General features: G+C 62.9%; 1 protein-coding gene across 1 annotated transcript; it reads right to left on the bottom strand.

Annotated features, from left to right (window-relative positions):
- Window positions 1-245: 245 nt before the first annotated feature.
- Window positions 246-25,287, bottom strand: RTN4R (reticulon 4 receptor). The gene is made up of 2 exons (XM_055323138.1): window positions 25,118-25,287; window positions 246-1,854 (listed from the first exon to the last, which is right to left on the bottom strand). The coding sequence occupies exons 1-2, from the start codon at window positions 25,137-25,139 to the stop codon at window positions 455-457; spliced, it is 1,422 nt and encodes a 473-aa protein (XP_055179113.1). The 5' UTR covers window positions 25,140-25,287; the 3' UTR covers window positions 246-454.
- Between the last annotated feature and the right edge of the window lie 1,770 nt (window positions 25,288-27,057).

Here is a 27,057-nt window from a genome sequence, read left to right as displayed (position 1 = left end):
CTGGACACATAGCCCTCCCCGGACAGGTGCCGCTACCAGCCCAGCGGGAAGGGCAGGTGGCCAAGGCGCCCTGCCGAATGACACGGGTCTCTGTGGCCGGCGAGGAGGGCAGGGGCAGGACACAGCCCCGGTAACCACCGGGGGTGCCACAGGGCCCAGCGGCAGGCAGCTCCCTCCCCTCGCGGGGCTTCCCGGGGCCCGTGGGCCTCTCGCTGCCCACAGCACCCAGCCCGAGAGGCCACAGCTTACGAAAAGATCTCTTTATTCCACGTCGTCCGATATTTTTACACAAGTAAAATAAAATGCATATCTCTATATACCGCGATCCGGGTGGGAGGCGGCGTTCTGGAACAAACGCCGCCGCACCCTGTAAACATGACGGGGTGGAGACGGGGCAGGCGGGCGGCGCCCGTCGGGGGGCCCCTATGTACACGCGCCTGGCCGCTCGGCGGGGTCAGCAGGGCCCCAGCACCGTCCAGAGCAGCAGCGCCAGGCCCAGCGGGGCCAGGCCGCGGGCCAGGCGGGGCAGGGTGCCTGAGCCCTCGGCGTCGCCCGCCCCGCTGCCCGCCCCACTCGCCTGGCCCAGGCGGCAGTGGCTGCGGGTGCGGTTCTTGCGGGAGCAGCCGGGCTTCCGGCGGGGGCCGGTGGGGGGCGGCCCCGGGGGCTCGGAGCCCTCAGGCCGCAGCCCGGTCAGCGGGGGCTCTGCTGAGCCGGGCAGGGTCCCGAAGGGGGAGTCGTTGATGTGCCGGGGGCCAGAGCCGTTGCCCGGGGGGCTGTCGCCGGGCGGCGCACGTCCCTTGAGTGCATTTCCAGCCGAGGCCGGCCTCCCGGCCTCCAGCACCGAGGCCTTGTCTGCGGCGTCCGGCTGGCAGCACTTGGGGAGGCCTGGGCTCTCGTCATCGGCCAGCCCGCCCGTCCGGATGGGACGCGAGGGCCCGGCGGCCGCGGCGCAGCCTTCTAGGTCGGTGGCTGCCAGGCGCTTGAGGTCGCGGCCGGCCAGGCGCGGGGGCAGGCTGCAGGGCAGCTCGGAGGAGGAGCCGCGGAACTGCCGCAGCCAGGCCCAGAGCGGCCGAGCCCGGCAGTCGCACACCCAGGGGTTGTCGTTGAGCCGCAGGTACTGCAGGGCACGCAGGGGCGCCAGCACCTCTGCAGGCAGCGCCGACAGGTTGTTGGCGAACAGGTAGAGCGTCATGAGGCGGCCGAGGTCACGGAAGGCATGCGGGTGCACACGGGCCACGCGGTTCTGGTGCAGAAGGAGGCGGTCGAGGCTGTGCAGGCCGCGGAAGGCGCGCTCGGGCACGCTGGGGATGCGGTTGCCGTGCAGGAAGAGGTGCGTGAGGTTGCCCAGGTCGCGGAAGGCATCATCGGGCAGCGCCTGCAGCCCGTTGTCCTGTAGGTAGAGGTACTGCAGGGCGGCCAGGCCTCGGAACAGGCCCGGGCCCAGCTCCCGCAGGCCGCAGCGGTCCAGGTGCAGCGTGTGCAGGCGGCTCAGACCCCGGAACGTGGCGGGGTCCACGGCACGCAGCTGCGCATTGTCGCTGAGGTCCAGCTGCTCGAGGAGGGCCAGGCCGGTGAAGGCAGCAGCGTCGATGCGGGCCAGCGCGTTCGAATGCAGCCACAGGATGGTGAGGTTGCGGCAGGCCCGGAAGCCGGCGGCCGGCACATGCACGATGCGGTTGCCGTGCAGGAAGACGCGCTGGCTGGAGGCCGGGATGTCAGCGGGCACGGCCTGGAGGCCCTGCTGTGGACAGCTCGTCGTCACCTTGGGCTCATTGTAGCAGACGCAGGCGCCTGGGCATGGTGCTGCCACCCGCCACGCCTGCAGCCACAGCACCCAGGCCAGCAGCTGGCTCCCTGTGGGCAGAGGAGAAGGTGGTTAACAGGCAGAGGGCCCTGCGAGGCTGCGGCTCGTGCTGGAGCCAGGCTGGCCCTTGCGATTAGTCCTCAGGAGGGCCCTGCGCTGGGCCTAGGACACGTTGTCATTTCTGAAAACTCAGGTGCTGTGATCCCAGCTGCATCTGCCACATGGAGACGACTGCAGTAAAACCTGCCAGGGGAGTTACGTGCTCCACACTGAGAAAGCTCCCCTGCAGATGCCCAGGCCACCCTGCCCAGCGCTCAGACATCCAAGCTGACATGCCCACACCAGCCGCTCGAGGTTAGCTGGGTCACGACCAAGGCCCACCTGAAGCCCTCCCGAGATGGACACTCATGCCTGCAGATACCTTCTCAGTACTCTAGCGAGCCCCCCACCCCCACCACAGGCCTGCACACCATCCCTGTCAGTCCCAGCACTGTCCCTGACCTGTCCCCTGCTCCACCAGCCCACAGGCCAGGCTGGAGAGAGGCCGGCTGAGCTCACACATGCCTGCCGGGCAGCCAGATGCTGGGCTCCAGCAGTTTCTGCAGCGGCTCTTCCAAGGGCCCTCCCAGGCTGCAGGAAGGGAGGCACTATGGCTCAGACCCCGTGCCCTGCACAGGCCCTCCTGCCCAGGCTCCCAGAGCCCCTGAGGCCCAAGGCTTGCCCAGAGTCTGAGGAGGCCTCACCACTGCAGAAAGCTGTGCTTTAATGGGGAAACCACAGGGCCTTAAAGCAGGGAGCCACAAGCCCCGCAGCCCTCCCGTAGTGGGGGGCCTGCGTCCCACCAACAGGGCACACGCAACTGCTACCGGCACCACAGGCTCCCGAGTAACTCTGCTCTCACGGGATCAGGAGCCGGATGCCTGAGGGCAGGGGCAGCAAGGCAGGCAGGTGAGCCCTGCGAGCCCCCTCCAGACAGGCTGCTCCCTCCTCCACACATCCTGACTTGGCATGGAACTCCTCCTGCAGCCTCCTCCCCTCGGCCTCATTCTCTGCTTGATCTCCTCCCCGGGTGAGGAGCTTACTCCTTTGCAGGCAATCGATGCCTGCGCAATTCCTCATACTCATACTCCACCCCCAGCCCCCACCATCTCCGGGCCAGACACGCACAGGGCCTAACCAAAGACCTACACTCCTGGGGCGCTGCACCCACCCTGGCCTCACCAGCAGAGCCACACACCCCAGTATGAAGCTCACCACCTATCATCCCACCATTCGAGCCCCTTCTTTGAATGCCAAAGGTTCTTTCCTCCTTCAAGAGTGAGTCTATTAAAATGTGAATCCCCCTGGGAGGGTTATGGCTTATCAGCTAACACTGGAGTTATCAGCTAACACCTTCGTTGACAGCTAACACCTGCATTGACAGCTAACACCTTTCTTGGCAGTTAGCTAAGAGCAGGATTCTGCAGACATGAGGCCGGCTGAGTGCTGGGGCTGGAGCCAGGTGGGAGGAAGGAGAGGACCATGGGCAGCATCCCCTACCCAGAGCTGTGACCTTGGCCTCCCCCGCCCCACCGCCCCAGACTCACGCTGGGGTCCTCGCCCCACTGGATCCTCTGTCTGGGCCGGTGCGGATGCACACTCCAAGTCCAGAGTCCTAGCGAGGCCAGCATGTGCAGTGGTCGTAAGGAGTGTGCCCTCCTGGACTCCGGTCCCCAGGATGGGCACCCGTACCCTGGGGGCTCATGTGGCCCCTTTGTTCTGTCAACCTCCAAGGCTGGGCCATGGATGGGAGTCCAGAGAGGCCGGCCTGGCCCAGAACTCCGGAAGCCCAGGGTGCCCTTCCCCGGTGGCCACGCACAGGAAGTTGTGAGGGGGCCCCCTCAGCCTGCTGTTCCATTTAAACTGCTGACATCCTCTCCAGGCTCTCTCCTTATGGGGCTTCTTAGGAAAGTCGGGCCTGATTATGCCAGCTGTCACCAGCACTCACCTGTCACGGGATGTAACTATGCTATGAACACAACACTTCCTGTCCCCGAGGACTCACGGGAGACATGGGGCAGGGTCGGATGGGGGCCCTGGGTACTCACCGGGCCGGGCTCTGGACCTCACCACCACGGATGGGCCACGTCACCAATCATGCTGCGTCACAACCGTGCCAAAGTCATCAAACCGGGCCACCCCGCCAGCCAGGCGATGCCAGCAGCCACCCACCGTGACCACGCCTGCCACGTCACCGGCCAAGTGGTCCGGTGGCGGCCAGGCCTGCCGCCGTGGTCCGTGAGCTGGGCTGGTGTCAGGTTCAGCCGACTTCACCAGAACCAGCGGCTCCTCCGGCCTCCAGCCCTCCCCAGCCGGAGCCCCCAGGAGGCCGTAAGCCACGTGCTTGGGGCTACACCCACTGCAAGGATGGCCCAAGTCGGGCTCTGGGCTGAGCCACGCCAGGGGGCTGAGTGACGGAGCAGCCATGTGGCCCTGCCGGGAATGGGGCGTCAGGCACAGACATAGCTCCATTCCCGCTGAGCCAGCCAACTTGTGAGGGTCGGTCCCTCTGCACAGGCCTGCTGCCAGAGCAGCGGCCAGCGGTGGGCTCTCTCCTCGCTGCAGCCACGGTAATTGGCTCCAGCCTGGCCCCCCTTGGGGCCTGCCTGCTGGTCTCCATGGCAACCCCTCCGCTGAGCAAGCAGAGGGGGCATCTTTTTTATGAGATAATCAAACCCAACTTTGCAGCCTGTGTTCATATTCACAGCAGGGGCCCTAGGGACACAGGAGGCCCTGCCGGGTTGCAGAATGGCCATCCCTGACCCCACCCTGGGGCTGGACCCAGTCACTCATCTGACCCCTCTGAACCCTAAAAAGCACCCTTCCCCACCTGGTCCCCATTTGGCCCCATCCCCCAATCTGTCCTCCTAGCCCCTCCCCTCAGCCCCACCTCCCACTTGTGCCCAGCCTCAGTGGTTCCTGCTCTCAGCAGCGAGCCCCGAGCCCCGTGCAGCCCTGGCTCACACAGCAAGGCATGCCCCCCGACCCGGCTGCCTGGCCACCTGAACTTCCACAGACCCAAACCAGTCTGTCTCCTGCCATCCCTGGGGCAGATTCTTGCCCCTTCTTTCCTTAGGCCTCAGCACAGAATGGCCCTGGCAGAGGGGTCTTCTCCAGCACCCCGCCCATGGAGAGGCCCATGGGGTCACGGGAGGAGCGCCCTCTGAGCTCAGGTCGGCCTCAGGAGCAGTGGAGATGGTCCAAGGGCCACCGTTGGGGGAGGACAGGCCACTCCTGCCTGGGAGGCTGTGGAGGGAGCAGTGACTGGATTCCGCTCAGGGCCTCTCCCATTAAGGCAGCCAAATGGGGCAGGAATGACAGCTGATGAGGCCTTGGAGCCCAGATCCCATCGGGCCTGGGAGTGGCCCCAAACAACACATGTACTGCTTGCCCTGCCCCACCGTCCGGGCAGCAAAGGGCCCGGGTTCTCCTTCATGGTCACTGCAGGGTGTGGGGGAGGAAGGGGAGGCAGGAGGAACAGGGAGGAGAAGGGAGGGAGGCTTCTGGGGACTCACAAGCAGCCGCAGGAGCCAGTGGGCGGGCAGGCAGCTGCTGAGGTCAGCAGCTCGGGAGCAGGGATTGCCAGAGGCTGTAGGCACCCAGGAGGCCTTTGGTGTGCTCCCTGGCCTCTACTTCTCTCGGGGTCCCCTAGCCTGTGCTGAGGGATGTAGGTGTGCAGTCCCCGAGTCCTACGGGGCACTTCCGCCCCCCTCTCCCACTGCTGTGAGGCCACAGATACAGCGCAGTGCTGGCATCTTGCTTGCCCAGAGCCCCGGTCAGTGCCCTTGGGCCTCCCCGCTGCCATAGGGCGCTACGAGGGTCTACTCGTTGGCATAGAAGGCGTGAGTCGGAGCAGCCTAAGAATTAATTTTCTTTACAATATCACAAACCCATTTTACAGATTAGGAAACTGAGGTAGAGGGGAGCCTGGGTGGCTCAGTGGTTAAGGATCTGCCTTCAGCTCAGGTTGTGATCCCGGGGTCCTGGGATCGAGTCCCCCATCGGGCTCCCTGCAGAGAGCCTGCTTCTCCCTCTGCCTGGGTCTCTGCCTCTCTCTGTGTGTCTCCTGTCTTGAATAAATAAATAAAATCTTAAAAAAAAAAAAAAAAGGAAACTGAGATAGAGAGCAGTTAATCCCTCGCCTGCTCCCATCCGAAATGGTCCAGGGGGCATGTCAAGCCCAAGCCTGAAGGGCAGCCACTGTGTGCGAGTGTGCAGGTGGCACCAGGGGCACCTGGCTCCCTCCTGTGCCATCTGTGGTTGGGGGGGCATCTCCAGGGAGGCTCTGAGTGGCTGTCTGCCCCCCTCGCCCCCAGGAGACTGGGGTGAGTAGGCTGGGGGCGGGGGCTGGGCAGCTGTAGTACAGCCAGGACATTGGTCAGCTCAGGACCCTCTCAATCACCTAGAACGTCCCCAGAAGGGTCACATCACAGACCACAGTTAAACAGCAGAACAAGAGGCCACAGCTCAGCACACCAAGGCCAGAAATAGCCTTGGGCGGGGGTAGGGGGCTGGTGGTGTCCACACACCGCACAGGGTCAGGGCACCCCGGCAGCGCTGCATTCACCCTTTCCTGTTCCCCTGCCAGCCCGCCCCCCTCCACCTGCCACCACCCTCCCACACCCCCTTCCCTCCCACACCCCCTTCCGTCTGTCCTCCACCCCACCCCACAGGCATGCGCAGGAGGCAGCGTGCCTGCCCTTGGAGTTTCCCAGCCCCTTCCTTGGCGCCCGGGGGTGGGGGCAGCGGTGGGGGAGGGCGGCAGCAGCTCCGGGGGCAGCCCACCCCAAGAGGGCCTGCACCTCCTGCTACCAGCCATGCCCCTCGAGGCCCCACTCCTCATTGATCTTCTCAGCTGCAGGGGCAGGCCAGGTCGATAGCAGGCAAGGTCACCTACCGGGGAGGGAGAGCACTGGACCCGGGGCCGAGCACTTCCAGCAGGCCAAGGTGCCTGCAGCGGGGGAAACTGAGGCTCAGCGCAGGCGGAGCGAGCAGCAGCAGCCTCCTGAAAGCACTCAGTGCGCAGCGGACTCAGTGCCAAGAGTAGACGCTGAATCCTCCTAGAGGCCTATTTTATTTTCCTATTTTACAGGGAGGAAATGATGTTTAGGAGGGAGGCCATTTGCTCACAGTCCCGGGACTCGCAGGATTCCAAACCCCACGGCGAGCAATTGCTAAAAGGCTTTGCTTGGCAGTGGAGTTAAAGCTCCCCCATCTCCACTTTACCATTCCCCCCACCCCCGAACCTAAGCTATGGTCCCCCCTTGAATTTCCCAGCTAACACAGCATCTGGGAGGGCACTGGGTCCCTTTCAAATCAAAGAAACCAAAGCTGCTGGAGGAGGGGCTGGCCCACCTGAGGGCCAGAGGCCCTGGATGCACAGCTCACACTAAGGGTGTGCTCCTGAGGGGATACCCCACAATGGGGGCCGCACTGGACACTGTGAGCACTGTGAGCAGACTGGTCCCCGGCGTCTAACACTTATGGTCAAGGAGCAGGCTGGCTAGGTGGTCACCCTGCTGCATGGCATGTGCCATATGTCAGGTGGGGGAGATTTAGGGGGCCATGGAATCCCCACCTGGCCCCAGACATCAGGAGCTACCAGGGGAGAAGCACCAGAGCCCACTCTGGTGTCAGGGTGAGTGTCCCAGCAGACCTTCTGATGGGGGGATCCTCAGCCCTGTGACCACGCCTTGGGAATTCATCCTTGGTCAAGGCTGAGCGGCTGGACCACAGGGCTCTGGAACCTCACCCTCCCCAGCCCATGTTTCTGCCTGACGCTCATCTCCCTTGCTGCCCCCCCTCCCCGCCCCAAGGAGTCCCACACGGAGGGCTGATGATGCCAGCATCTGGAAGCTCTGTTCGGCTGAAAAGCTGCCCAGGGTGCAGGACATCCCCCTGACTCCAGGGATTCAGCTAGCATCCCCCACCCCCCTCCACCAGACCCCTAACAAACATCCACTGCCTAATTACCTGGAGAATCTGTCTCCACAACTGCTCATCAGTTGGTCCCTCAACTAATTCAATCTGGCGGCCAGCACGGGCTCAAGTCCCCAGAGGATGTTAAGGAGGAATCAGCTGGTGGCCAAATGGCCTGCCCTGCCCCAAGGGGACAGCTCAGAAGTGGGGCCCTCCCAGCGCTGGGGCCTGGGGCCTGCACTGCCACACACCCACCACCATGCCCATCTGGCCTCCCTGACCCTTTCCCACTGCCAGCTCCTATCCAGGACTGGGCGCCTAGCCAGCAGGACCAACAGTGCTGGGTCCTGCCCACCCCAACACATCCCACCTCCTCCCAGGACCCTGCACCTGATACCTGCCAGAAGCTGACCATCCCTGCGAGGCCAGAGCATCAGCCTCCAACAGGGCAGACACAGTGCAGAAGTGCACTCCTCAGCACACACCTGGGGTGCATGCTATAGTAACACCCGCTGAGGGTGCGTGTTGTAGTAGCACACGGGTGCATGTTACAGGAACACACGGTGCGCACTCTAGGTGTACACTTTTGGGCCTTCAGCTGCCAGAGCCTGGGTGGGTCAGGGCACAGTGGGTGAGCTGGCCACACAGCACAGGAATGCTGTGATGCGGCTGGACAGACATGGAGAGCTCTAGCCAGGAAGCAGGGCTGCAGAGGGTCTGCTCTTTGCGATGGGAGAAGACAGGAAGGCGTGTCCCCACGTGCTCTGGAGACCTGGGCACTTGTCAAACATCACCGACAAGGTAGGCAGGTGGCTTCTGTAGGAGTAGGATTTGTTTTACTATGAAAAGACAAGTGCAGGTCTCGGGAGGCCCATGTCCCCTTGCCCTCTGGGCTCAGCCAGTCCTGCCTCTCGGCGGTCTGACTCAGATCAGCCCTAGTCCTGCGGGAGCAGCTGGATTGCAGCCTACCTCATCTGTCCTAGGGCAGCTGAGCTCTCGCGAACACTCCTGACCAGGGCAGTCAGGTCTCAGGAAGGGTGTAAAGAATGAAGGGTGCTCAGGGGCTTTGTAACTCAGCTGGGGTGGGGAGGGAGGGGCAGCACCTGCTCAGACCATGGAGAAGCCCAGTGAGGGCTGGTGAGTGTCCCTGGACAGAGACAAGTGGGCAGGGCCATGAGGTCTGGCCCTTTCCAGGGGATGAGGGTTTCCAGAGGCAGTGATGAGATGCTCCCATTTCGGCCACCACCGGCCAGGGCACCATGTCCAGGTGACCAGAGTGAAACCCTCGTCTGAACCAATGGGTCCTCACGGCTCCTGTTCCATTGGCATCCGACAAACCAGCCCACCAGCCACCACCTGTCTTTGTAAATAACGGGTTATCCGCATATGGCTACACCTGGGTGTCTATTGTGTTGCTTAGCACTACAATGGCTGAGTAGAGGAGTTCCCACACACGGTGTGGCCCACAGAGCTGAAACTGTTCAGGATCTGGCCCTTTAAAGAAATACAAGCTCGGCTTGTGATCAGAGCACACAGGCCACCTACTGCGTGTGACTATTGCCATCCTCATCCTCACAGTGGCCCTGCAGAGGTCACCTGAACCCCCACCTAACAAAAAGGAAACCAAGGGTCAGAGAAGGCCACTGTCCTGCTGAAAGCACACTGCCAGAATGGACAGAGTGTGGCTGTCCTTTGGAGGGCTGGAGGGAAGGTGACCCCCAAACGGTGTGTAGGTCAAAAGAAAAACGATGATTTTGCTAAAGAGGCTGTTGGGGGGCTGGTGGTCAAACACTGAGTAGGCTGCCCCCTAGACCACCCTGTGGACCTCTGGCCAGGATCTTGAATGGAAAGTGGGTTGTGGAAGCCCAGATCGTAGTCACCAACACCATCATCATCATCATCATCATCATCACATAGGCCATGTGCGAGGCTCTCAGATCACAGGCAGCTGAGAACCAGCCTGGGACCAACCTAAGGCCAATCTGAAGCACAGCCAGCCTCACACAAAGGTGGGGTGCCCCAGAAGTGGGTGAGCAGAGGGCCAGGGCAGGGTGGACACCAGACATCCCTGAGCAGGGTCGTGGCCCAAGGATGCCCATTTCAGCATTGGTGTCTTGAGGCTGTGTGGGGCTTCTTGGCCAAGCATGTCTCCCATCAAGGCCCTGTCAGTCCATGTTGGGCCTATACCAGGGAACAGGGAGGGAGAGGGGAGAGATAGGGCCCTTGGCCTCCCGGGACTTCTCTAGGCACAAGACTTCCTGAGATCTCATGACATCCAACAGCACAGCAAGGGGATGACCATCAGCCTCACTCCTCAGACAAGGGCACTGGGTGGGCCTAGTGAGGGGAGGTGAGCATGACCACCAGCAGAGGCCAGAGGACAGGGCCTAAGAACCCCTGCTACTGCCCCAGGTGACCAGAGCAGGCCCCGAGCCTGAGACACATACAGCTGAGAGGCAGCTGTTCTTCCCACAGCTGGCCAGCTATTGAGCACACACCCCCATGTCCTGGGCTCCCTGAACCCTCTGCACCTCATCCTTGGTGCAAGCCTATTGTTCCCTGGGCTAATAGGCCCTGGGGTCTGGTAGTCCCAGGATCAGATGTGGGCCCAATACCACTTCGTGGAGTGGCTGGGGAAGCTGCTGGCCAGCTCTGGGTCTGTCTCCATATCCACGACGTAAGGATGACCACAAGCTAGCACCAGCCTCCCTGGGACCCTGAGATGCCTCCGGCTCTGGGGTTGGTGTCCTGCCTCCCCAGAAGACCTTAGGTCAGCCCCATCTCAGCTGATGAACCCAGGGAGGTGAGGCCTACAACTCAGAGGTGGCATCCTGGAGCCATACCAATTACTCTGCTTCCAGCAGTCATGAGCCCATTCCTGCCTGGCCTGATGGCCCTGCTTTGTCCAGAGAGGTTGTGTTCAGGCAGGAGGAGGGTATGGGAGGAGGGCCCGGCAGCCAGGCTGCACCATAAGCATGCCTAGAGCCACTTCCCCCACTCCCGCCATCAGGCTCAGCCTCAGTGGAGCGAGGAGGTGCACAGACAGGCCTGGAGCCCAGTGCAGCCCAGCTTGAGTCATGAGAGATCCTTGCCTGTGCTACAGCATGGCCTCAAGCTGTTGCTGCTTCTCACAGAACACTGGCACACTTGGTAGTTCTCCTCCCTGACCACCTACCTCCTTGTGTTAGAGACTCGTGGTCATCCCTCCTCCCTGAGAGCCAACGTGATGATGATGGAGTATGTGTTAAGAAAGGCCAGGACCAGGGAGATGGACCTACTCTTCTGGAGAAGCACCCGGGGAAAGGGTCTTCACCATAGGCTTCTGGGGGTGCTCAGGGTAGCTCCTTCCTGATCACCCCAAACCTGCCAGTTGATAAGCCCCACTCTCAACAGTGCTTCCCTAGGACCACGTGACCAGAAAACTAGGCATCTAGAAAAGACTCTAATGCAGACAAGAGGGAGAACAACTCTAGAGGAAACAGAGACAGTGCAGGGAATCAATAAAAATTAGGAAAAAATCTAATCAGTGTCCTCTCAGGGATAGAAGAAGATTTAAAACAAGAACAGGGTACTATGAACAAGGAGCCATCAGAAAACAAAAAGAGTACCTGGCAGTTAAAAATAGAATTACTAAAATTACCAAAAAAATCGATAGGAGTGTTGGAAAACAAGGTCAAGGAAATCTTCCAGAAAGAAAAACAAAAAGAGAAAGAAAGAAAGAAAATTGATGAGATTCAGAAGGCAAATATAGGTCAAATATCTGAGAAAACGAAGAAAATAGAGGAGAAAAAAGTTATTAAAGAAATAATACCAGAAAATCTCCCAGAGCTGAAGACCGGACCTCCACTGGGCAAGTGCCTAGCATAAGAGATGATATTCACAATGTGACTTCAGGCCCCCGGGGCTCAAAAGAGGCCTGAAGCTCCCAAGGGAAAAGCAATGTGGCATCAGGCCTCCATACAGCACACTGGATGTCAAGAAGATAACAAAATCGCAATGGCTTCAAAACTCTGAGGGACATTATGTTCAACATGGAATTCCAGATCAGGCCAATCCAGCCTGAATAGGTTTGCTAACATATGAAGGATTCTTTAGTGTGCATTCTTTAGAGAGTTAGTTAAGGATGTGCTTCAGCTAGAGCTAGGATATAAACCCAGAAAGAGGAAGAGGTGGGGCCCAGAAAATATTGGGTGATGACAGAAGTTCTGGGCAGTTATGAGGGGGCCACAGCATACCTGAGCCAGACCTCCCTGGGGTCAAATGAGACACCCAGTAGAACATCTGAGGTGGAGAAGAGAAAGCATAGGAAGATAGTAGATGGGACGAAAGAGAAAAGACAAAATCAACTGTAAACTCCAGGAAAACCAAAGGCCACACAAGAGCAGAAAGGTCACCCCTCCCCCCACACACATTCTTCCAACCTGGGGAGGGCATTCATGTGACCTGGGTTGGGAAACACTGGTTATGAATTTAAGGGATGGTAGTGAGACAACCACACTGGGAAGAATGCTGGGGAAGAGGGGGCTGGGGTAGGAGCCATGGTAATGTGAAGGCAACCACTTGGAAAAACAGGGACCAAGGCAACAGTGGTGGCCTTCAAGGAGGAATGGGGGCTGGGGCAGAGCAAGCCAATTCTCCAGACTAGCTCTAAAGGACTGGGTGCAGGTTTTAACTTTGAGCAAGATATGGCTGACTATTTTATCTTTCCAAATGACTGTATATTTGGCACTGAAATCTCAGAAATAGAAATAGAGATAAATAAAAAAGAAAATAAAGTGTATCTGCTAGAAGGTGGAAATGAATGTGGTTTCGAAGCAGGCATCTCCAGGGTGCAGGAGGAGAAAGTGGGCCTGTGATTGCTGGAGCAGCATTTCCATGGCCCTGAACAAAGCTCTTTGGCATCATGCTCAGCCAAGGGTCACCGAGGTTGTTCCCCATCTCTAGGTACACTCCGGGCTCTTGGCTCCAGAGGCCTCTACAGTTCAGACACTTGACGGGACAGCTTCTGGCCTGAAAATTCAGCTGTGTGCTCAGACCTTCCACAGCTGGACAAAGTCCCATCCCAGCTCCTCCTCATCTCTGTCCAGTTGACAGACCTGAGATTCCCAGTCCAGACTGAGGATCCCCAAGAGCAGGGGGCCCAGCAGGTAAACCTGGCAGGGGGTTGGGTGCACATGGGGCCTCCAGAGTGGGGGGGTCTGTGGCCCCTGGGGAGGGTTTGCCTTGACCTTGGCGGAACACAAACAGGCTTGGCTTCAGTGAGAGCCCTAAATGCGTTTCTGCCACTGAACTTGTGGCACTCAGGCAGGGGCGACGTGAATAAGTAATTGCTCTTTTATTAACGAGTGATAAATTATTCCTATATGATTGTGTGTGATAACTCTTCCTTATTTGAAATCAATTTGGGATGGAAATTGTTGGCGGCTTCTCACCAGTGAGGGTGGGAGGACCAGGCGCCACTGCCTCTTGGAAAAGCAGGTCAGTGTATTTCGGCTACTTCCTGAGGCTCCTGTGCCAGGAGCTGGCATGTGGGAGGGGGTTGGCTGCCTTGGGGGCAGGGGCTAGGGAGGGCCGCCTTATTCTTCAGCACTTGGCCCCGGGTCCCCAGACGGGCCAGTGCAGGTGCTCCAGCATGGCCTCTCCCCACCTCCCAACAGCTGCTGGAAGCTCCCAAGAGACCCAGCCTGCCCCACTAGACCCAAGACACACATGCACCCTGGGCCAAGGAAGGGTGGGGCCCGGGGAGGAGCCCCTGAAAGCCGAAGCCCTTGCTGGGGATCACCGCAGGCACGTGGCTGGACCATCAGGGTCAGGGGGCCATCTGCAGGCCACGTTCCACCCTTCTCCCCCACCCCACGTAACCCTCAGGCTCCGGGCAGCCTGACCTGTCGCCCCGCAGAGGACGTGCCGGGTGCCCAGCTGGACTCCCCCCACCTCCCTGCCCAGGCCAAGGATGGCTCAACTTTATTAAGCCTAGAAAGGCATTTTTCTTTTTCCTAAACGTTTTCCTAGTGATTTCACACACACCCCGCCCCCATCCTCATTCCCTCCTCCCCCAGCATACGCCCAGGCCCAGCTCAGACAGACTTGGTCCCCCCCCCCCCCGCAGTGCCCCCAGGTGGCCCCCAACTCCCAGGGGCTCAGCCTGCTTCCCCGTTGGTCCATGTGAGGGGCAGCACACAGCAGGCACTCAGTAACTGCTCAGCAAAGGTGAGGAAGACTGCACTCCCAGAGGCCCCCCTCCCATTGGCCCTGCAGCCTTGGGGGCCCCCCAGGGCCGGAGGAGCCCCGTGAAGAGAAGGGAGCAGATGATCAGGGAACGGGGTGCCTTTGGCCCGTGCACCCAAGCAGCACCTCTTGCGGGAAGCGGACACTTAAAACACTGCAATCCCCTGGGCAGGTAGTCACAGCCTCCCTCCCAGACCAGGCTGCAGGAAACCAGGCTGTGCCCACCTCGCCCCATTCCTGCCCCCCCACCCAGCTGCCTCCCTGTCTCCCCTCACGGCTGTCATAGGCCTGAGAGGCTGGGGCACCAGCTCGGCTCAGGCATCACTGGTGACTTCACCGCTCAGGTCTGGGTTGGTCGTCCGTGGAAGGGACAGGTTGGGTCTGAGAACCTGACAAATCCCAGGGCCAGGGGCAATTCGGGGGACCCAGGGTCCCTGACACCCCCCTCCTCCATCCAGGGTGCCCATGTCACCACACACCTCGCTGGTCAACTTAGCTGGTTGCCCCTTGGGCTGTGGGCTCCACAGGGACAGGACACTGGTGACCAGCACACACCATAAATGTCTGTCACGCACGAATGCGAGAAACGCCCACCACTACAGGCAGCTTGCAGACTCTGTGCTCCCTGAGGACGTGCAGGCCCAGGAGTCCACGGGGTACTCACATCCCCATGAGGGCGTGGCAACAGCACCCCGAGGCCAAAGGCAACGTCACTCCCATTACAGAAACGTCTGTGTCTCCTCCCAGATTCCTATGTTGAAGCCCTAACCCCCAGTGTGATGGAATTTGGAAGAGGAGCCTTGGGAGATGGGGACCTAGAGGAGGTCACATGGGTGGGGCCCCCATGACAGAATTAGGGCCCTACTAGGAAGAGGTCCTGGAGGGCTTGTTTTCATGCTCTCCACGTGGGGACACGGCGAGAAGGTGGCCATCTGCAAGCCAGGAAGAAAGCTCTCACCAGAACCGGACCATGCTGGCACCCTGATCCCAGACTTCCAGCCTCCAGAACTATGAAAAAATAAATTTCTGTTGTTTAAGCCACTCAGTCTGTGGTATTTGTTATGACAGCCTGAGCTGACTAATACAACTTCTCTCTTACATCTCCGAATACATTTTCCCAGATTTTTTTTTTACAACACGTACGAACCGGTAAATCGGAAACGTTTTCAGTTTGGTCTGTTTGGTCTCATGTGCCAACACTGGATGGGGGGGGGGGGGGTCCTGCCCCGAGAAGGGTTGAGTGAGGCAGTCCTCTGGCAGGGAGACCTCCTCCAAGACCCCCAGGCCGTGGGGTCCCTGCCCACCGCAGCTGGGCCTGCAGGAGGGCAGGAGAAGGCCCGGGCCTTGGCGCTGCATCTGCCTCTCTGGGGCCTCACATAGGCCTCCCAACCTCGTGGGCCCTGTTCCGTCACCTGGAGGATGAGGATAATGAAACTGATCTCGCAGGGCAGGGAGAGACCACACGGCCCGCACAGGGCTGGTCCGCCGTGAGCACGCAGGACATGCCTGGCTCACCTGTGGGATCGTCTCAGGAGTGCCTCCTGTCACCCCAGCATGGACCCACCACCCTCACCTGACAGAAGGGAGGTCAGGTCACAGATAGAAGGGGCATCCTGGTGCCTGACCCAGCCTCACTCCACCTCCGCCCGGGCACGTGCCCTGGACCCTGTGGCTGGCTCCCATGAGCCTTTGCTTGGCCAGTTCCCCTTTCCAGAATGCCTACCTGATTCCCAACACATCTCCTTGGAAGGGCTCTTCTCCTCAGAGCCCCACGGGGCCAGCCTCTGGAGGCCAGGCCCTTCCCGACCCGTCCCCCCCACCCCACCCCACACCTTGCCTGTGGTGTCCATCCTCACTCCTGCCCCCAGCGCCGGACTCCCACGGGGCCACTGAAGGGAGCAGGTGAACAAGCAGAGCCCTGGAGCCTGGCCAGGGTCACAGCCCGGGGACTCCTGCTCAGGGGCCCTGGGCAGCAAGAAAGCATCGGCTGGAGGGAGTGACATGCCAAGCAGGTCTTGACCCCCCGGGCCTCGGAGTGGGGCGTCTAGGGAACTTACCGGTGCTGGTGCTGGCCACCTGGCAGGGCCTGAGGGTGAAGGTCTGTCTAATTCTAGGAACACACCGCACCCCCACCCCCAGGTCCCTTTGTCACTGATGAGGAGGGTCACGCCTATGTCAGGCTCCCCGTGATCGGGAGTGGGGAGACAGCCAGCCGTGGCCTTGGGAGGGCTCCATAGGTGCACTGACGTACGTGCGTGCACACACACCCACACATGCACGCACACAGACACATGCACGCACTCACACACACACACTGCCACCACTCGCCTCGGGCCACCCTGGGGACTGGGCCGTGGCTCCAGCAGCAGGTAAAGAATGGAGTCCATTAGGGCTACCATCTGTCTCGGCCGTGATGGGTCCTCTCTGTGACATCCAGGAGGTATGTAGATGGAATATCTTTATGGGGAGAGTTTTTCTTTTGCCAATTTTCGAACAGGAAGCCAGACACTTGTCACACCTGTCCCCGTGTCAGCCTCTGCCTGACATAAATTGGGCTGTGAGGCCGGGAGATGAAAGACAGCTTGGACACGGCCGGTGTGCGGGGCCACGTGTCCCACGGCCGGGAGCACACAGAGCAGCGGGCTGGCCTCGCGCTGGGGCTGGCCGGGGGCGGGGGGGGGGCATACCAGCGTCCACTCCACCCTGTCCTCCCTGCCCGAGATCCCCCGGCCCCCCTGGGTCCCCTCCTGGCCCTCACAAGCTCCCCACCCAACTCTCATCTCCCCCACCTCCCCAGCCGCAGCCCCAGCATCTCCTGGCTTCTGCTGCCCCCCCACCCCAGGAGCCCCCACCAGGCCAAGAGCTCCAGTGCCTCTTTAAGACCCAGGGGCTACTGTGACCTCAGGGTGGGGGCCCAGGCCTCAGGGGCCTCACCACACCCCTACTAGCACTTCTTTCTCCTGGGGCTCTCATGGGCTTTGGGGCATGTCCCTGGGACCTGGGGGGACTTGGGGGCAGCACGTATCAAAGAACCCAGGGGTCCCTGCTGCCTAACACAGGTGGCCTGACACTAAAGCCTGGAAAACACTTAACCAAGAAAATGGAGGGAGACCCAAGTGACCCTCAGGGACCTGCCCAGGCCCCCCTCGCAGACCCCACCCCCAGTGTACATCTCGGTGCCTGGCTAATGGTCCTGCCCAGGGGATGCTGGGGGGCTGCCTGCCAGGCCATACTCCAGAACCACACCCCAGGGCCCGCCCTCAGCTCCCCCATCAGCCCCTGTCATATGGGGGCCCCCATGCCCTGGGGTGAGGAGTGCTCACTGCAGGGAGACAATGACGGTCCTACATCTTCCTCAGATGGCCCCCCCAGGGGGTGGTCTTGGGGCTCAGCCTGCAAGAAAACCTGAGAGCCCAGTTCTCCCCAGGCTCCTAGGCCATTGGCTCACACAGCGTCATCCAGCCAAATGTGTCCTGGGAGAGCAGGAGCCTCGGGCAGGGTGGCTGAGGGCCGTGGAGAGTGGAGGGCCGTGGGAGGAAGGTGGCGGGGCTCTGGGAAGGGTGCGGGCAGGGCAGAGCTCCAGGGCCCACCCCCAGTTCCTGGCTGGGGTGTGCTGCGGAGGCAGGTAAAGGCCTGTGGAAGGAGGTGGGAGAGCTGGGTGCGAGCATCCCGGGGGACCTTGGGCCCCCTAGCCCTCCCGACACTGCTATGGCGGTGGCTGGCCCTTCCCTGTAATCCCGCTTCCAGCCCCGTCTCTGGGGGTGGGCGGTGCTGGGCTGGAAGCCTCAGCGGGGGGTGGGGGGCAGACGGCCCACCCTCCGAATGCACACCCGCACCCTGCCCAAAGACCACGCGGCACCCCTTCCACCACCCCACAAAGCTGCTGCAAAGTGAACTGTGGGGCAGAAGTCTCCACATGGTGAAGGCAGGGGGGGCCTTGAATTCCCCTTCTGAGGCAGCAGGGTGTGACCAGGCTCAATGTTCGCCTGGCCCAGACTCCTGCTGGGATTCGGGGATTCCTTGCCATATGGGGGTCCCAGAGGCCCCTCCAGACCCCCCTGCTGCTGGCCCTGCCTGCACTCAGGGCGTCCCACCTCCAGCCCCCCTGGCCTCCCAGCCCCACTCATCACTTGGCTCCCCTTGGCAGGAACTGGTAAGTCAAGACTCCCTATGGGGCAGGTAGCAAGGACCCTCATGGCAGGAGGATGGGTGGGCAGGGGCAGGTGCACACAGGGGCTCCTCCTCCGTGGTCCCATGGCTCAACAGAGGCTCCCGCTCCGGGGGGCACGGGCACCCACACGCCCTTCTCTACCCTGCTGCTTGGGTTGCACCGCAGACCCCTCAGGACAGGGCAGCTGTGAAGGAACCCAAGGGGTCCCGGGAAGGTGGGGGCCCCATGACCCACTGAGGGCCCTTGGAAGCCCCATCACCAGCCTCTATCTCCACAGGAAGCTCCAGCCTAGGGCAGGGGATCCCACAGGCTGGGCTCTGTGGGCGACATTTAACAATGACTCCCCTTCGGAGTGTCCCATGTGACAAGAAGACTCAGAAAGTGAGTGACATGCCCAGGTGCTCAGCTGGCTCTGGGCTAAAGCCAGGAGGGTCCCGATGCAGATATTAACTGCCCAGCCTTGGGCATCCACCATAGGATGGCATCTGGCTCTCTCTAGACCTGTGCCTTTGCTCCTCAGGGTCCAAGGGGTCCGCCCTCTCGCAGCTACCTCAGGCAACTGGCCTGCACCGGACAATCAGCAGCCGTCCCCAAGGGCCAAAGCTGTCAGCCCCTGTGTCTCCTGGGAGCTGAGCAGGGGACCGCCCCACCGTTCAGGGAGCCCCGGTGCCAGGCTTGGGGACATGGAGAGGGGGAACAGGCACAGGTGTGCATGTCAGGTGCTGAGACCAGGGAGCTGGAGGCTTCCTCCCAGTGAGGGTGGAAGAGGAAGTGCCCAGGCCCTGAAAACAATGGGGGTCACCCAGGGGTAGACTTGAGAGAGTTTAGGCAGAGGGGCTTGGCTGGGGTGACATGTTTTAGGAAAGCATCTCAGAGCCCGAACGGAGGACCAGATGGCAGGCAGGCAGCTGAGGGCATCTGTGGCCGTGGACTTGGAAGGGGGCCGGCCCTCGCTGAGGGGTAAAAGGGGACAGACTTCCCCAGAGCCCAACTTGTCACTGGACTCGTCTTTGAGGATGGGAGGCAGCCAGGACTGTGGCCCTTGGGTGGAGATGTTGGGGGCGGAGGGGCAGGTGGTTCCGGGGTAACCAGCACGGGACAGGCTGGAGCCAGGGGACCTGTGACACCAGAAAGCAGAGCTGCATGTGCAGGGGAAAGATTCAGAACTGCTGGGTGGGGGCAGCTAGGTCCCGAGACCCCTGCTCAACTGCACAGGCCTGGTGTACAGGAGGGGGTAATAAATGCCTGCTACGCGATGGCCGGGACCTGAGGGCCATAGCAGAACCCGGTGACAGGCCAAGCTGGGCCTCAGGGCTGGCCCTGCTGCGGTGGGTGGGCCGGCAGGTGAGTCTGGGGCTCTGGGTCCCCAGCTGGCCTTGCGCCCCCCGCCTTCCCACCTTCCACGTGTACTCACTGTCCCTTGGCCCTGATGGAGCACCTACTGTGTGCTTGGAGCTGCCACACGATGCTGGGTCCAGCCCCCCAGCCCCCATGGCTCTCCCCCAGAGCCCAGCACCCTACACACCTCAGACTTGAGCGTTTTCCCACCCACAAAGGCTCTGAACCGGAATCACCACCTCTGGTCAACAGGATTACGGATGAGGCCTCTGGTGACCAGGAAAGGGCGGGTGCTGCCCAAGGTCACACATGAGACCGCGCTGCACAGGCTAATCCAACGCCTGCCCAGACTTCGGGATGGGGAAGCTTCTGGCAGGCCTCTGAGCCCGCCCCATCTGGGCCCTGGCAGGAGGTGAATAAAGGCAACATCTCAACAAGGTCACAATAGCTGGGACAGATGGAGGACACGGTGCTGGGCCCAGGCAAGCGAAGGGCAATCCGAGAAGGCTCCCTGGAGGAGGTGAGGGGCCCGGAGCCCCGTCTTGGCCTGAGCCCCTGGGCACTCCACCCCCTTCCTCGATGGGCCCTTCACCAGCTTCAGCCTCAGCCTGACATTTCCCGTGACATTTGCTGCAAAGAAATAGAGTCATAAACCCAAAGGTTAAATTTGCACATTGCCTCACACTGCCAGGAGGAGCATGGTCCCCCCGCCCACCAGGTGCTGAGGCTGCATGGTTTGGGTGTAGGACGGCCCACCCATCCCGAGGGCCCTTCCCCCTTCCTGGGGCCCAAAGGTCTCCCTCAGGCTCTCGGAGGCATCTCAGCCAGTTGCCCAAAACCGTTTCTGGGCTCACCAGTCCTTGCAGTGGGCCGCCTGGGGGTGCCCGTCAGAGGCCCTGCCCGACCTGCTTGCAAACCCAAGGCCCGGAGACACCCTGCTGTGTGTGAGGCCCGTTAGCACCGCTTAACCCAGCCGGTCCCAAATTTGCTTGACCGCGAAATCCTCGTTCAATCCCACCAACGTTCTCTGGAACTTCACTGACGCGGAGTGTGACCGTGATGGCCAGTTAGGGACGCCGAGGCGCTGACTGGGGGGCAGAGGAGCGCCCCCCGCGTGCTGGGCAGGCTGCCTCAACAAAGCCCGGCGACTCCTGACACCCGGGGCCCTCCACCTGGGCTCCCCGCATCACGGGCGGCCCAGCCCCACGTGCTGGGGCCCCGACAGGGCTCACAGCCTGCTGCGCCCAGCCCAGGGGACCCAAGTCCCCAGCCTCTGCCCATACAGGCCCCTCCAGGAGGCCTGCCCGTGGCCCTGCCTTTCAGCTGTCCCTCCTGGGCCCGGCGACCCTGTCCTGGGGATACAGGCGGTCGAGGCTGTAGGATGGTGCCCCGTGGGCCATCCTCATCCTCTCTCAGCAGGGCCATCAGGACGCTGCAGGGTGAGGGCAGCGGCGGGAGGGGGGCAGCCCGAAGCCCAGCTGCATAAGGGCCATCCCCAGGGTCAGAGTCCTGACCAAGGCCCAGCAGCAGATTGCACCACTACCAGGGAGAAACTGGACCCCAGGTGAGCGAGAGGCCTGGGGAGCCCACCCACAAAACACTGGGAGGAGCTGGGAGGGGGGCCCGTGGCCATGCCCTTGGGGACCTGCGGGGCCTGCCCTGGGGACACTCCCTGGGGGCCAGCTACAGGACCCTGGATGGTGTGAGAGGCCCAGGCAAGTTCGGACAAATTATGGCGAACCCTCAGGAAGGGATTCCACACACACCAGTAAACCCATGATGCACAAGAATAGTTCCCGACGTGCAAAATGTTTAAAATACAGCGACAAAAGAAGAAACGGCAGCACACAACACCCGGCCGGGCCCACACGCTCCAGTGACGGTTCGGGGAGATGCAGCGGGTGTGGACGGCGTGCCCACCCTCTGCCTGGGCTTCTGTTTTTGGCTCTTTGACCACCTGTCCTTTAAAGCATTTTGTCCTATAAACTCGGGGGGGGGGGCAAGGACCACATCCCTTTATTTGCCCGCCTCCAAATAGGGTCTGACAGGCTAGGGACAAATGAATGAGCGAATGAACGGGTGTCTCAGAAGCAAACACGATGTCTGGGATGGGGCAGCTGGGCCGCAGAGTGGGGGACACAGAGGGGCGCCAAGGGGTTACCCTGAGAGGGGAAATGGGGCGTGGGGGCCAGTGCCGCAGCACCGCTGGAGGGATGGGGTGGGGGTGGGCAGCCAGCCTGGCTCCCATGGATCTCGAGGCCCAGGCCCAGGCTGGCCACCAAGAGACAGGCAACTCTGCCTGGGGGTCAGAGGTCAGGGCCCACCAGGCCGAGGGCGGGGCACAGCCAGGAGCCCTCAGGAGCCCTGCAGCAGGGACCAGGGCAAGAGTGTCACAGTCGCACACACTCCCCTGACACACTCACACATGCCTTTGCACATACCCATTCACTCATTCGATGCGATTCACTCGCTCACCGTGGAACCCCTTCCTGCTGCCCCTGTTCTGACCCCTTCTGGCCGCACAGACTGAGGCTCTGTGGAGTCCCTGTGGCCTCCAGCCCGGGGGGGTGGGGGGCAGGAAAGGCAGCCCCGGGGGAGGGGTTCCTTCTGCCTCCGCCAGCCGGGCCCCTCCAGGTGCTGCACCAGCTGCCACAGGCATCCGTGAATTCAGGCCTGGGGCAGGGAACAAGGGGGGGCTGCAGCCCAGAGGCAGCACCGGCTGTGGGGGAGCACAGGTCCCTGGGCCTGGGGCAGCAGGCGGGGAGTCTGTGGCCCCGAGAGCACGGGGGACCAGGGCCACCACACACAGCCAGCCCCGCGTGGTCTGTCACTGACGATGAGTAACGGCACACGAGTCCTTGGCCCCGGGACAGGTCTCCAGCCAGCCCTCGGGTTCCCCAGACAGCAAGACTTCCCCTTCCACCTCCCAGAGCCCGGCACGCGGGCGGTGGGGAGTCCTCCACAGGCACCCCACAAGCCCTCGTGCCTCCTGAGACACCCTGGCCCTCTCCCCTACCTTTCATCCGTGACTGCAGGAGAGGGCCCGTCCCAACTGCCGGACCCCCAGCTGGCTGTGAATCTCCACATAGAGAAACTGAGGCAGGCTCCCTGCTGCTGAGCGGCAGAGCAGCTCGGGAAGCGGGTTGCTGGCCACCTCCCACCTTCTGTGGGGCTCTCACCTCCTGCTCCCCAGCTGCCCATCACCCTTTCCAACTCCCCTGTGACCTCTGTGTGCCTTTGTTTCCCTATCTGCAAACAGGTAGAAAAGAGGTCCAGCAGCAATGCGAGGGTGCTGGGAGGACTTCCATCTGTGGGAACCACTGACTGGGGTGGTGTGTGGGGGGTGACGTTTTGCGTATTTTGAAGGCAAAAGCGCCGGCATCAGAACCCCATGGGGACCTGACCTGGAAGCGCCCCCGACTACCCACAAGGCGGACCCGCTTGCTGGCCCAAGTGACGGGTGAGAAGGCTGAGGCACACAGAAGCGAACTGTCACACCCAAGGTCGTTCCACCGACGGCTGGCTGCACGGGGACCCAGATCCAGGCTGTTCTGCCGTCCTACACCCAGCAACCAGGGCTTGCGAGCAGCCCTCTGCCCGGTGGTAGGGTGCAGACCACCCCCCCAGCTCGGTTCGTCCTCTGGAGCTTGCTTCTCCCTCCCTCGAACCGCTTAGAGAAGTGGCCAGCCCTTGCGCCTGCCCCAACCTCCGGCCCGCCCCTGTTTCACCCCCGCAAGCTCTGTAAGGTTGACCCACTTGTCCCCATTCTACAGACAAGGACACGATGGGCACCAGGCAGTACGGCCCCGCCTCTCCAAGCCCCGGCCCGACATCCTCCTTACCACAGCGAGAGTGGGACACCAGCACCCCTACCTCAGTGCCCCCCCCACCCCCCACCTGAGGCAGGTGACACACCACAGAACATCTTACCAATAAGGCTCCTACTGTGCTGGGACTGAGGCCTGAGGGCAGGGCCTTCCTGAGGTCGCCCCGGGTCAGCCTCAGTGTGGGCACATACCTGCACCCCATTGGGCTCGAGGACAGCGACTAGAAAGCACAGAGGAAGAGTCTAGTTTGTTTGTCACCGTGTTGACCTCGAGGTTGGAAATGGGCCTTCCCTGCCCAGGTGAGTCCCAGTCCTCACCCGGCAGTGTCGCTCCAGCATGGGGGGAGGGGCAATAGTGGCGGGGGTGGGGTGGGGGGGCTTTGGCCTCACACCCTAGGCTGGGCATGTTAAATTTGCTCCTCAGCACACACCCTCAGTGCCTCTGCCGAAGATCTAGGTAAAGCCTGGTCACAGCCCGTCTGGGCACACAGACAGGTAAAACCTGGTCACCCACACTGGAGGCAAAGAGACACATGCCAATGTGGCCACGGGCACATACGGTCACGCGTGTGGAGACACACACGTGCGGAAGTATACTGAGTCTCACACACACACACACACACACACACACACACACACACACACACACACAAAGACCCAGCGGGCTGTGGAAGGGAGACTCCCAGGACACGGGGGTAGGCAGACAGAGGTGGGGCCGTGCTCCTGCAGCCCGTTTCTCGCCCCTCCATCTGTGAGCTCTGGCTGCCCAGAGCCTCCCCCTCAACACATGTGCATGCAGGCAAGGCAGCAGGTCCCACTAAGGGGCCCCAGCATGTGCCAAGCGTGGAGACCACAGCAGGCATGCTATGTGCATGCATGTGTGGCCGTGGGCGTGCAGGCGGGGGCGAGGACATGGATGTGCATCCACAGCGTGTGTGTGCGTGCACACTGGGGCAGCCTGGCATGCATGGGCACACGCGGTGTACAAATGTGCAGCCCTTGTAGACACGTGCACGTGCAAGGAAACGTGTGTGCAGCCTGCGGCACCACGGACATCAGCAGGGCAGCCCGGGTGGGCGCCAAGGGAGCACCCTCCAGGCAGGGCGTGCCCGACTTGCCTCGCCCGAGGTCACCCCCCCAAGACCCCTCTCTCAGGACCTCGCCCAGGGTAGCCAAGGGTCCCTTGAGGGCTGCCAGCATCCGCTCGGATGCTGTGAGCCCCACCACTTCTGGGGCCTCTTAGCTGAGCACCCCCAGCCCCCCACCCCAGCCCAGGGCCTTCAGGCTGCGGGTGTGTGTGAGTGGGGGGTCTGAGCCTGCCTTCTCCCCTTGTCAGCCCCCTGGGGGCAGCTCTGGGCCAGCCCCGCCCCCCACGCCCTCCGCGGCCGCCAACGCCCCCGTCCGTCCCGCTGCGGCCTGACCCCGGGACACCGGGGCGCCCTGAGCCGAGTCCTGGGGCAAGGGTGGGGGCGCCCCGGCCCCCTCGCCCCTGCTCCCCTGCTCGCTGCCCGCGGTCCTGCAGCCCTGCTCGTTAACCCCTTCGGGGCCGGGGCGCTCCGAGGCCGGGCCGCGCCCTTCCGGCCGGCAGACCCCACCCCGGCCCCCGGCCCCGCCGCCCCCGGCCCCGCCGCCGCCGCCAACTTTCCCGGGAAGCGGCAACTTTTCCTGCTGCCGCGGGCTCCGCCCTCCCGGGGCCGGGGCGCCCGGGGCCCCCTCCCGGCGCGGCACTGCGGCGCCCCCCGCCCGCCCCGCCCCGCCCCGCCCCGCCCCGGCCGGCCCGGCCCGCACTCACCTCCGGCGGACGCCCTCTTCATCGTCGGGGTCGGGCGGGGCGCGACGAGGACCGAAAGTCGCTGGGGGGCCGGCGCCCGTGTCCCCGCGGCCGGGTCCGCATCCAGGCGCCGCCGCTCCGGCCCGGCCCCGGCCCGGCCGCGGGACGAGGCTGGGCGCGCTCGGGGCGCTGCGCCGGGCGGGGGGGCGCGGGCGCGGGCGCGGGGCGCGGGGCGCGGGCGCGGGGCGCGGGCGGCGGGGCGCGGGCGGCGGGCGGCGGGCGGCGGGGCGCTCGCGGCGCGGGCCGGAGCCGATGAATGTTTTATGGGATCATGTGGTTCGCCGCGCGAGGAATCCGCCCGGTCCCCCCGCCGGCCGGGCCGGGGCGGGGCGGGGCGGGGGCGGGGCGGGGCGGGGCCTGGCGGCGGGCGGGGCGCTCACCTGCGCGGGCCGGGCGGGGCGCGGGGCGCGGGGCGCGGGGGGCGCCGGGGCGCGCGGGCCGGCGGCAGGAGGGAGCAGCCCGGCGGGTGCAGCGGCGCCGCGCGGCCCCGGACAAAGGCGGCGCGTTGCTGGGGCGGCGGCGGCCCCTGCAGGCGGCGGCGGGGACGGCGGCGCGCACGGGCGGCGGCGGGGGGCGCGGGCCCCAGGGCGTGGCGGCCGGCGCGGGCCCGGCTTGGGGGGGGTCCCCCGAAGGGTCCAGCCGCCCCGGAGACCTCGTGCGGAGCCCCGAGGAGGGGGGCGCTTCCGCCCGGCCCACTCGACCCCCTAAATCCCGGAGCCCCCGCTGCGGAGCAGCCCTCTGCTGGGGTAGGACTGCTCCGTCTGCCAGTTAGAAAACCGAGGCTCCAAGCTGGACAGGTTCCTGACGCCCCCGGACCGTCCTCGTGGCCCCCTCTGCACCAGCGCAGGGACGGGCCGCGGTCCCAGCCCTGCCCCGACCCACGGGTGCACCCACCGGTTCCCTCCTTTGGAACCGGGAGGCCCAGGAGATTCCCTGCCCAGTGCCCCATCCCTCCCTCCGCAAAGCCAGCCTAGGCTCAAGGGCGGGAGAAGCCACTGACCCTGCCCCTTCCCACACACACCTGCCCTCTGTCCCTCTCCTGGGGGGAAGGGGGGGTCTATCTGGCCCCCCAGATTAGCTCCTGGGGGCATCCTGGAGTCCTCAGCCAGCTGCCAGGCCAGCATCCCTGCCGATGCCCTGCACACAGAGGGGTGCTGGACGCTGGTCAGCCTGGCCTGGGCCTCCTGAGCCCACCCTGCAGGTAACAGGATCAGAGGGATGAGAGCCTGGCTGGCGAATTTGGTTCCAATCTGTAGGACCCTGTGCCCAGGGCAGGCTCTGGACCCTTCCTTGTGACTACATCATCATTCTGGCCAAGGGCTCAGTGGTCCCCCTGGGAGCCCTAGCCAGTGTCACCTGGTGATACGAATCTGAGGGACCTGGTCACTAGAAAGCCTGGTGCACTCTGCATCCCCCCCCCCCCCAGACCACGCTCCCAACCACAGAGGGGGCACTGGGAGAGGTCAGCAGAGCACAGGGTTTGTGGCCCACCAGCCTCACCAAGGGAAAGCAAGGAGCTCTCTGAGCCCGGCTGCAGGCAGCCTCGGGGGGTGGAAACCAACGGTGGCGCCCATGGGGGTCTGGCCCTCCGGCCGGGTGTAGGGGCTGCAATGTCCGATCCCTCAGGCTGCACTGTGGCCCTGACCACAACTTTGCCCGCTCTGTCCCCGTTGCTTTCATCCCAGCCTTGCGTTACCAGGTCACAGCGGAGTACCTTTAACTCCCAGACACACAGAGGTGAGGTGGAGCCCAGAGCACTCCGGTACCTGTGCACTTGCTCCTGCCCCCAGCCACGCGCCCGCAGGCACCTCTCCAGTGGGTGCTGCTTGCTGAGTGCCACTGGTGAATCCTTGCCACAATGACACAGGAGGTGTGTCCTCCATTGTACAAGTGGGGAACCT

The sequence above is a fragment of the Nyctereutes procyonoides genome, unplaced genomic scaffold (genome assembly GCF_905146905.1).
Source record: "Nyctereutes procyonoides isolate TBG_1078 unplaced genomic scaffold, NYPRO_anot_genome, whole genome shotgun sequence".
Lineage (NCBI taxonomy): Eukaryota > Metazoa > Chordata > Mammalia > Carnivora > Canidae > Nyctereutes > Nyctereutes procyonoides.
The sequence above is the reverse complement of the archived record's forward strand: the minus strand, read 5'-3'. Positions and strand labels throughout refer to the sequence as shown.